Source organism: Aplysia californica, unplaced genomic scaffold, assembly GCF_000002075.1.
Source record: "Aplysia californica isolate F4 #8 unplaced genomic scaffold, AplCal3.0 scaffold00054, whole genome shotgun sequence".
Lineage (NCBI taxonomy): Eukaryota > Metazoa > Mollusca > Gastropoda > Aplysiida > Aplysiidae > Aplysia > Aplysia californica.
In genome coordinates, this window is record NW_004797324.1 from 188,431 (window position 1) to 199,395 (window position 10,965).

The 10,965-nt window shown below is 39.6% G+C and overlaps 2 protein-coding genes across 4 annotated transcripts in view; one reads left to right on the plus strand and one right to left on the minus strand.

Annotated features, from left to right (window-relative positions):
* The window catches only part of LOC101851927 (organic cation transporter protein), a gene marked incomplete in the record, with an annotated part of 23,273 nt that extends 19,928 nt beyond the window's left edge, over positions 1 to 3,345 (plus strand). Inside the window, 1 exon segment of the mRNA XM_013079499.2 lies at positions 1,644 to 3,345.
* A 1,801-nt stretch (positions 3,346 to 5,146) lies between these two features.
* Positions 5,147 to 10,965, minus strand: part of LOC101863798 (transmembrane protein 26) — a 53,226-nt gene continuing 47,407 nt past the window's right edge. For all 3 annotated transcript variants that reach the window (XM_013079500.2, XM_013079501.2, XM_005092847.3), the window contains exon 6: positions 5,147 to 6,860. In XM_013079500.2, coding sequence (XP_012934954.1) covers positions 5,928 to 6,860 — 933 coding nt within the window. In that variant the 3' untranslated portion in view covers positions 5,147 to 5,927. The remainder of the gene's footprint in view (positions 6,861 to 10,965) is intronic.

Consider the following 10,965-nt stretch of genomic DNA (forward strand, 5'->3'; position numbering starts at 1 on the left):
GGGGTGATGTCGGTCCTCACTATCAACCTTAGCTGAGGAGAATACAACATTCTTATAGACAGACGGGGTAATTAAGATAATCTTTCCCATGAGGGATCAAACTGTACTGGCCCCGGTAGTCTAGTGGTTGGAATACCGGACAAGTAATCGTGTTAACGCATGAATGAGGGCATTCCTGTTCTTCTCCGCTCCCTTTCGTTTCCAGTCTGACCCACTTCCCTGATCGGCATAAAAATGAGGGAGAAACGAATGTGACATGTTTTTGTCTCCGCTCTCTCTCCGTTCGTGAACATCTGGTGTTGTCATTAACACATCGTACTGAGTTAGCTACCCCTATGTTAAGCAATAATGGAGGCTTTTCAATGACATGTATTCTTATTGTTTTGGAGGAAAAGAAGACGCCGCGTCCCTAAAGGTTACTGGGCACATAGCATTTTTCAACGAAGAGGTGACTTTGGAGAATATCAACATCTTTTAGGTGAAGTTTTAAGGGATGAGGAAAAGTGTGTTTCCTACATTCGGATACGACCTTAATCTTTTCAAACCTTTCTTCATCTTATTAGACCTCATATTGAGAAAAGAACAACACATTTTCGCAAGCCGTTATCTTCAATAGAAAGACTTGTTATCACTCTACGGTAAGTTATACCTTGATTATAGATACAAATATAGAGTGTGAATGCATGCTGAAAGAGAACTAGGAGAAATTTTAGTAGAGAGATAAAACGTTCGCGATCGGCTCAGCAACTGGGATCAGCAGGAAAAGGAGGGGAGAGTGAGAGAGGGGTGCACTCATTTTCCGGTGATGAGATAAGAGACACTCCCAATAATTCGGCAACGGGGAGGAAAGGTCAAGCTGGGAGCAACAGGGAACGGAGACAAAAACGAATGCACTCAGTTTATACACTTATTGAGGTTCGTGGGTTTGACGTTCAGCTCGGTCTGACGTTGTGTCCTTGGGAAAGATACTTTAGACGAATTTCCTCACTTAGCTTAGTCTTATCGGAGATGGAAATTAAATTCCGAGGCCCCACACTCTTAGATAACTTCACAGTGTTACAAGGGACGTTAAACCTATACAGTTTCGCACATTTTGGGTTAAGACATGAATGTCTGTACTAGCACAAAAAAAGAGAATGTGATTATGACGACAACAAAAACATAAATACCTCTGATTTGAAGACTAAAACTTTGAATACATCTAAGGTTCGGCTTCACTTTAATAGATGGACGTAATTAAAACTCTCCATACATTGGCATGCCATTTAAAGTAACACATAAATCCTTTGTCTACGTATTTGTGCCCTACTGCTTTTCGTGGAACATCTGTCTTGTTTACTGTGTGGCAGAGCAGACTTTATAAAAGTATGTATTTAACAAGATCAGAAAGCTTGGGGTTCGAATCTAATAAGAAATAACACCCCACCCCCTCCATTTTTTTTCCAACTGAACCACTCCAATTAACAATTTTTCTCACTAAATTTCAGGTCTCAGAAAAAGCAGAGGAGCGACGTGGTTGCTGTTCCGCCACAAAGCACCGACATGGAGATGTGTGAGAGGTCGGAGAAATCTGCCCATCCCTAAACACAATAATGTCCAACTGTCTGAAGTTCACACAACCGGTCACCAAGACGCAGGAGACTGTGACGCTGAAGTTCGTTTTTAGAATCTGTGCTTACTGAAATATTACCATTTAGCTCGATGACCCGACGAGAGAACCAACATATCAACCTTCACCCTCACCCCCCTCAACCAACCTCCGTACACAGAGCCATGTGGGATGGTAGGCAGGGGATGGTAGGCAGCTACAGCGAAGTCCATGGGCAAGCGTAGTTCGTTTTTCGGATAGTAAGCTTGGACTATTTTTAATGGGCTCAGTTGGTTGAAAACGAGGTTTGGTAGGAGGTTTAAGAGTCACTGAACCATATGATAAACATGGCAGGTTCGTTTTGAAACAGTCAGATCTTGTATAGTGTAATCAGCTCAATGAAGCAGTGCAATTAACGAAACAGAAAACAAAATATGACATGTTTTTTTATATAACCATAAAAAAAGTATGGGGTTAAACTCAGTAACAGACTAAATGAAATAATTTTCACTGCTTATGTCCCTTTGAAATGTACAGCACCCACCTGTGAGGACCCCGGTTCTTTGCACTGGCACACCTGTTCTCCGGTTTTAATAATCCGGATACCTCATTAACTCCGTTGGGAACATGTGGATTCTGGTGGAGGTCATGGTTTGCCTTTCATTTCTTTTGTTCGGATGCTCTAAAAAAAACTATACTATCCTGATCGTTCCACGTCACTCGTCTGTTTAGGCTTTCCAAGCAAGTTGCTCCTGCCTCCCTTGCCTTCATTTTCACCAGTAAGAGCTAAGTGTTCAAGGTCCATGTAAAATATCTATTCAAATGTCCCAGAAGCTGCATTTCTCACTTCCTAATCAGGCATACCTTTCAGTATGAATATATGTTTTCCTTTAATTAAATGTGCTTAATGTAAGAAGCTTTGTAGATTTTCTTGCCTGGTATTATGATGGGCTGTCATGCGAATGAATCTGGTTTTAGTCCTTACCAGGGAAATTCTTTAGAAGTATGAGGAGATTTCAACGTTCTCTTCCTTTTTAGCTCAGTCCAGTAGTAGACTCATCTCAAACTCGGAGGTTCTGCCTCTAGAAAGGATTGAAACTTACAATGTTGAAAGGGGTATTGCTAAACTCATACGTGTCATTGTTTGAAAAAAAAACAACCTTCCGAAATGAAGAATGAGATCATGTTTTCCTGTTTTTCTGATACGATTCCCGCATATAATAGCTGGACAGGTATTCCTGTTTTTTTATGTCCATTAGCATCTGCGACAGATTCAACTGGTTTCCAAAATTCCAAGTGTCAATGTGTACCATTCCAAATGAGACACAACTCCTGGAAAACAACATAGCAAGTAAAACACTGACAAAAAAACTCGACAGGGATATCCATCCAAATCATTACAATATAAACTTTATTTCCGCGACATACACGTCATAAATTCATTAAAAGCTTTGCAATACAGATCAAATGCCACCAGGCTAAAATATTTTTACCAGTTCTAAAAGTAAGGCACACTATGAGTTAAAGCCGTTAATCGTATAAATGATATTTTTTGTACATAGACATCCTCAAGCTGTAGATGAGTAGACAAGGCAGTACTGTATAATAGTACACCATTTTGGAAATGGACATACAAATTGTCACAGCATAATCGAAAAACCTGTACAGTTGTATGTAAAATCATTTTAGAAAAAATGTTATAAGATGAAAGTGGGCACAATGGAAACATATGGCAGCAATAAACATTCTTCTCAAAACCAAGCGTACAAGTGGTAATGATTCAAGGGAACTAACCAATGTAAATAATAATTTATAATCGTTACTGCAAAAGATGGAGAACTCCTTTGAACAGCAATTCCTTCTCAGTTTTCACAACACGGCTTGCATCGTTTGTGTGATGTTGATAGCTTTGGTGGGGTGAAGTTACTATTGTTGTCTCTTTGGTCGTCGTTCTTGTTGTTGTTGTTGGTGGTGGTAGTGGTGGTGACGGTGGTGATGGTGAGGATGATGATGACGGGGATGATGATGATGATCTACTAGAATTTCGGTCGTTACTTTTTTTGTTGTCCTCTTCGTTGTCTTTTGAAAAATATTAATTTCAGATGTTGTTAATCATCACGTTTCCTTTTCCCCATTTTTTAAAAACCACTTACAGTTTCTGGTTTCAGTTATCAGCCATAATAGAGCGAGCGTAACAGGTCAAGCATCTGAAAGCAGTCGTCGCCTCAACCACACACCCGCACACTTTCTTCATTCCCAGTTTACATTTCACAATGAACTCCTCTTAGTGTTCTCTTATTTTTCTATTTTTGTTTCTTTTTCCACAAACAAAAACAAAATTATTATTTTTAAAAATACCTCATTCATTCAAGTCGTGACGTACGACACGCAGCAAAGACAATTTGAAGCCCGATGGCGGCATTTGAAGGAGAATCGTCAATACTTAAAACAAAAGAAACAATACACTATAACTTATAACCTTATAGCTAGGCTGGGGCATGGTATTCCGTTCAACAAAATATAACACACAAGAAGATGAATGAGTCTCTGGTGCAACAGCTGTTCGAGAACCTTTGTGAAGGGAACTTGAAAGGTCTACAGCAAAATGTTTCCCCGTGTGTATTTCTGAAGAACAAGCAATATTTCAAGGCTTTTGTCGCATGTTTGATGTTTTGAAAACAATGTTAAATAATAACAAGTAAAATTTCAAGTTCTCGTAGAGAATGTTGTTTACCAAACATCGGAACTTATGACAAATCATTTTATTGTGCTAAAGACCAAGAAAAACTACAAACATATATTGATTTAGGCAACAAGACTGGGACATTCGTAACAATGTTAATCGATTTTAGATTAATATAGTACAATCGTGGATCAACTACATGAATACGCATTTTAAGTCAGCCAGGAGTGTATTCAAGGCGCCTAAACTTTGGTACGAATCGAGTCCAAGCGAAAATCAAATAATACTGCAAATTTGCAAAATGTTGCGAAGTAAGTGCTGGAAAGATGCTGGATTCGTGAATACTGAATTGTACTCTTGAATGCTGAAAAGCTTTATGTAAAAAGTGGTCTAGTGAAATCTGATCCAGGGATTACATGCAGATCTTATAATCGATAAACATCAGGTAAGGTAGAATGCAATACTTTTAAGCTCAAGGGAAGCATGGATTAGACGTCTCGAGATATTATTGTTTTTAAAATGGTTATGATAAATTATGTGGGGTTACTTAAGTTAACAAATGCGCTGATACAAGTTCTTAAGCAGGAATACGTGTATGGCGTCAGAACAAATTATTGCTACATAATTCTACGTAGTATGACATGGCTCTTGTTCTCATTGAGCGAAGTCATAATCTTTCATCCCCCCCCTCTCTCTCTCTCTCTCTCTCTCTCTCTCTCTCTCTCTCTCTCTCTCTCTCTCTCTCTCTCTCTCTCTCTCTCTCTCTCTCTCTCTCTCTCTCTCTCTCTCTCCCTCTCTCTCCCTTTCTGTTTTTATTTCTGTTTTTCTCTCACGTTCGAGTGTGTGCGTGCGTGTGTGTATATATGTGTGTGTGTGTGTGTGTGTGTGTGTGTGTGTGTGTGTGTGTGTGCGCGCGCGCGCGCATATGTGTGTGAGTGTGTGTTACGGTGTGAGAATGCATGGGTGTATGTGTACGCGAGCTGCTAAATGGGCCTACATTCAAATGTTTATCTGTCTGAAACTGCAGTTAAAAAAACAAACCCAAAAAAACTGCAAGCCAAAAACCGAGACCATAATGTGTAGAAGAATGCACATGGCCACACATGCAGATCAGGTAGGGGGATTTACACAAAACAACTTATCAACTGACACATATACATATACGTAAGTCACAACCGTGCTCGTTAACAGAGGACTTCACCATGTCGTGGGACAGATTTTGTACAGTATACATGGAGCATATGGTAAAGCAATGTACGACACTTTAACAGACCAATAAATCCATCTAGTTTCTTACTGCAATCTCTACACAAGAGCATTTTCTGGCACTGGGTCTATGCATCTAGGGTAAATCAAATGACAAACATATTTCTGGGCAAACGATACATTAGTAAAATAACGGTCTGTAGATGAAAAGGGTTAGGGTTCAGAGAAGCGAAGAGGGGGTACCGTTGGGACCAGTTAGGGGTTGGGGTTGGGGTACGGGGATGGACAAGGTTAAGATTTGTGTTTTTTTCCGGGAGGGACTTCCAGTGTACCTGACACTGTGTTGACAGACCTCTTTTGTGGAATAGGAGGAATCTGGTACTGAAACAAGCACCAATCTGAGACCACAGCATCAAGCCAGTTTTGCGGGTCTTTCCAACATAAAAAGATTCACTTGGACACATTAACGACTGAAACAAAAGGTTCGGGGTCAGGTTTCGTTTCAGCTGGTGATGCAGAGTTATCACCGGAAGGAGCAGCAGAATTTGAAGGCGCAGCATTGCTTGCTGCGGAACGATTTGAAGGACTACGACCGCTAGAAGCACTAGGCGAGACATCTTTCTGATCACCTGCTTCGCTAGGAGGGCCGCTTCCGTTGTTGCTGACGGCGGGAGAATTCTGCTTCGACGCTGGAGTCTTTGGCCGACCACTGTCTAAAGAAGGGTTCGCCGCGTTTGAGCTGGTGCGGGAATGAGTGGGCGCGCTGCCGTTGGATTTTGTGGAGCCGTGCCCCTCGCTGGGGGTTCTGGAAGAGGAGGGGGATAGATTTGGGTTTTGGTTTGGGAAAGAGTAGGGCTGGATGGGAGGCTGTTGGCCGGACGGGTTAGGACCGAGCGCTGAATCATTGATGGCCACAGCAGGCTGGACCATGTTGGCATTCTCATTTCCTTTATCTCTATTTGAAGAAGCTGTGTCGTTGTTTGGTCCTTTTCCATTCCGCCTTTTCAGTTCAGATGAATTCGGAGATCTCTCGTTATTGATGGAAGCTAAGGTACCGTAGCCTTCAACTAGCTTTTTGCCGCCCTTGTCAGAAGCCAAGATGATTCCTTCTTCGTCCTTTGTCCCTTTTCTGCCTTTCCGTTTCTTTTCATCGTCTGAACTTCCAATCACCAGCTCTTCCTCGTCGTCATCTCCTAGTTCGGGACAATAACGCTTCTGCAGGAGAACTGCGATCTTATAGATCAGAAGGCTTATGACCAGAATGTTCTTTGCCGTGAAGAACACCAAACTGTACGTGACCAGGTTATAGGTCACAATGGTGTAAAGTCTCAAGGTCACAAAGGGAACGTCTTGCATAAGCATGGAGACGACGATGGCAAAAATCTACAAAGAAATAGTAAAGAGGTAGTTTTAAAACGATGGGTAGGATAAAATCATAAGATGAGATTCAATTTGATGAGACGAGACGAGTTAAGATACTTCAATGAATTGAAGTGGGATGGAATGAGATATAAGATAAAAATAGGTGAAATGTGACACGAAATGGGGTGATATGAAATGAGGTGAGACGAGGTGAGATCAAATGAGATGAGAATTGAAAACATGATTTTCGGTACACTCAATCAGACTCGTAGATCTTAGTTTAAATCCATCAACAACTAGGTCAATATAATCGTTGACATTTTGAATTTATAATATTATTGAGATAGAATTTTCGAAAAACACACAATTAGAATGTTGCTTGCATGTTAACAAATACAAATGCACTCGGATTATGGGGCAACCTTCATATCGGGGTTACTTTCAAAATGTTAGATTCGAACAAGGTTAACTCACTGCCGTAGGTTAAATTGTCTATGTTTTAGATTCACATGCAACAGGCATATTTTTACACAACACTGGACTTGCATAAGGCGACCAAGTGAACTCATACGCTCACCTTGCAAATGTAGAGAAAGATTACATTTGTCAAACCTAAATGGTTGTAATAAAAGGCGCCAGATGAAAGATGAACGGGAAATAGACATCGAAATTTAACTTTAAAAGGTAGAAACATTTTTTTTATTGTAACCCCTCACCGCCATTGCCCCCAAAGTCTTATTTTGGAAAAGATATTCAGCACCAGAGCAACGTTAACTTTACAGACGAGTTAAAAGTCGTCCTACTGCTACTTCAAGTCTAAGATAAGATAAGATAAGATAAGATAAGATAAGATAAGATAAGATAAGATAAGATAAGATAAGATAAGATAAGATAAGATAAGATAAGATACATCTTGTCGTCCAGATCCTGGCACATTGGTTTGGTTTACTAACGATAGAACCGATGTCATTTTCCCGGAGTGAGAGGGGGGGGGGAGGTTGGTGGGTGCAAAGGTATCGAATAGAAAAGCGGTCATCAAACTTGTTTTAAAAAGTGGGCTGTATAACTGAGAGGAAGGAGAGTTTATTCTATACACTACACTGAATACATGAAAAGGAAAGACAACCAAATTATTGATCTATCAATAAACAAAAGACAAAAAGTCTACAAAATCATGTTTTATTTGCACAGTTCAATAAAAGTACTGAGTTATTTTGGTGACCCAATCTTGAGCACGCCATACGTATATCTTTTAAGTCTGGTATTATTGTCTACACCTGGTGGCGTGCTGGAGGAACTGACCGTTGGCTGCATCTGGCCCGCGGTTTGAGGTTTGGTGACCATAGGATTAGAGTGACGAAAACATTGGAAATCTCGATTATGGCATTCCGCATTGTAAAAGAAATATAATGCTTAGGAGATCAAGCTTTTAAAACATAGGAGACGTTTCTTTTAAAATTGTGAATAGTCATTTAAGACTGATAATTTGTTTGAGGTTCAGAACAATCTCTTCGTTTTCTTTTCCCTTTCTAAATGTTTTCTACTGTTGTTCTCCTCACTCCCCAAACTCGGGGAACTGATGACTTATGATTAAGAATGACTTCGAAAATTTTGATCATGCTTTCGTTTAGTGTGCAGTTACTTCACTAATAATATCAATTTGATTTTCTCAGTTTTCCCCTTTTCATGATACACGGTGTTGAATTAAAGTGAATACAAACTAACGAGCAGAAGAGGGAAACAAATCTGAAAAAAGATTGTGTCGTTAGTATGGAAGGGGAATAGAATGTTGCATTGATATCAAATTTAAAAACAGATTGTGAAGAAGCAAATGATATATTTACGAAGGCCCGCGGGACGAGGGGGGGGGTGGGGGTGGGGGGAGCAGTTTTTAGGGTAAATATAATAGATAGGGCAGCAGGTGTCAAACTCAATTGTTAACTAGTAAACTCATATTTAATTACATTAACGTTCGCGGACCGAACAGGATCAGCACTCATTGAGCCATTGAGCAGTTGTAACACTAAATCTTTTTTGAAGAATGATATGAATTGAAACAGACAAAAGTTGAAATAATAACAAGACATGGCAATCTAACTTTCACTCTTATGCCAATTTGTCAGTGCTGAATGTTTGACATTCTTTATTGGCAGAAAGTTTATTTATGTTTGGAGTAACTTGTTGTGTTACGGAGATTCTCATGATGGACCACCTAGAATTCTCTCTTTGCCTCGGATATAATGGTTCGCTGAGACGGATGCCGCCCGAGGGACTCGAGTTTGACACCTGGCAGGATAGCAGCACAACATCGTAATTTGGGTTTCTCATATTTTACAGAATCACCTCAATCGCCCTCAACAACAAACTCGATTTCAATTTAAAGCGTACTTCACAAAATAACTTCAGAACTCTGAGATTTTTACAGAGACTACGCACCATTCCAATGCCTCAGAATATGTAAAATAATTAATTTTGTCAAAACCCAAGTTACAATTATTGGGCCACTACCCTGTGATATAGAGTGAAGATTTGGCTGGATGGCATGCACTTCATTAACACATTTTAGTGATACTTTCGAACAGGCCATGCCCCTTTAAAGAACTTTTCCAAGCGTTAGTCTTCCATAATAAAGATATTCGACTGTTTTTTGTTTTTTGTTTTTATTTTTAACCCCGAATAGTTTTTCGGGGGTGGGATGAGGTCACGGGTGGTAAGGAACAAAACATGACATCATTTTCGTTGATCATCAATTTTAGCATTATCTTTTAGAGGGCCATAACTCATTTATAAAAGAATCTGCTTTAGCATCAAAGGTTGGATCTATCATCTCCCATAGCCTCCAGTGGACAATTATTTTAAAACAAATTAACAAATTCCAACCACTCCCCTCCAATCGTGAAAACATATGTATTTACCCTTTCCAGGAAAAAGGCTGGTCTTGTGAAAGCCCCCCTCCCCCTTTCCTGTTTTAAAAGCAGATGTAGATAAGGATTTTGTAGTACATATAGCATTTTTGAACATGATTCTTTCGTAGAAAAAATGTGTTCATAGCTTATAAATAGAATTGGAGATAAGGAAAACAGGTTTATGGGTATTTGAAACACAACAGAATGCGCTTTTTGGTTGAAATCATGCGGGAGAATATTTAAAATAAGTAAAACAGCGTGGTGTGAAGAGGACAGGAGGGACACAAGCGGGGAATACAAATGACAGTTTGGAAGAAATTAAATTTAAATTAAAAAAATATAACGGTTGGGAATCTTCTAGGATATGGTGTGAGAGAATTTTGACCCTTTCTATAAGAAATCACAAAGTGTTGTCTTCAAGAAATGAGTTGAAGTCCAAAAACGTTATATCCAGTTGCTCCGCTCTCGAAGTTTCTTAACTCTTTCGTTTGCTAAAAGTCTCATTCAACTTCGTTCAAGAATCTGACTTTATTCAAAGGCTGTCCAGATACAGCAATAACCCTCATTAACCCTCTGACGTGATCACATTGAAAGCTATGATTAAACAGAGATCACACGTTAACCATGGGTATTATAAAGTAACAATGTAACGTTTTTATTCAGCTATCGCTTCCTGAAAACAAAGGTTTTATTAAGGAATTCGGAAACAACACAGTACAAAGATATCACTTCAGAAAACAAAGATTTCATTTAAGAGCTCGGAAACAACGTTGAAAAAAACCCAAATCTCTCAAGGAAAAAGGTCTAATAGTATGTGAATTTTGTGTTCCGATACGAGTAGCATAGACACAGCCAGACAACAACGTTAATGTCAAGAGTAAAGACAGAGTAGTAAATTGTTTATGCATCATGGTACACATCCCAAATGCACTGAAGTAGACTTTTGTAAATGCAAAGTACACTTTACCGGTCTCTTAAAATACCTTTTGAGAAACCTATAAAGCAAAAAGAAACAGTTGAAACGTTAATGTCGTCCACTCGTCTATACGTGGAGCCTGCAACAGCTCTTGCGATCAAGTTCACAAGGAAAATTTATATGTTACGGAAAAAAACAACAAAATTATTTGTTTCTCTTTACATCCTTCTCCCTTCCTCCTCCTCTCTTTTTTCTCTCTTTCGACTCCACCCCCGCCCCCTCCCCCCGGTCTGTCTGTCTGCCC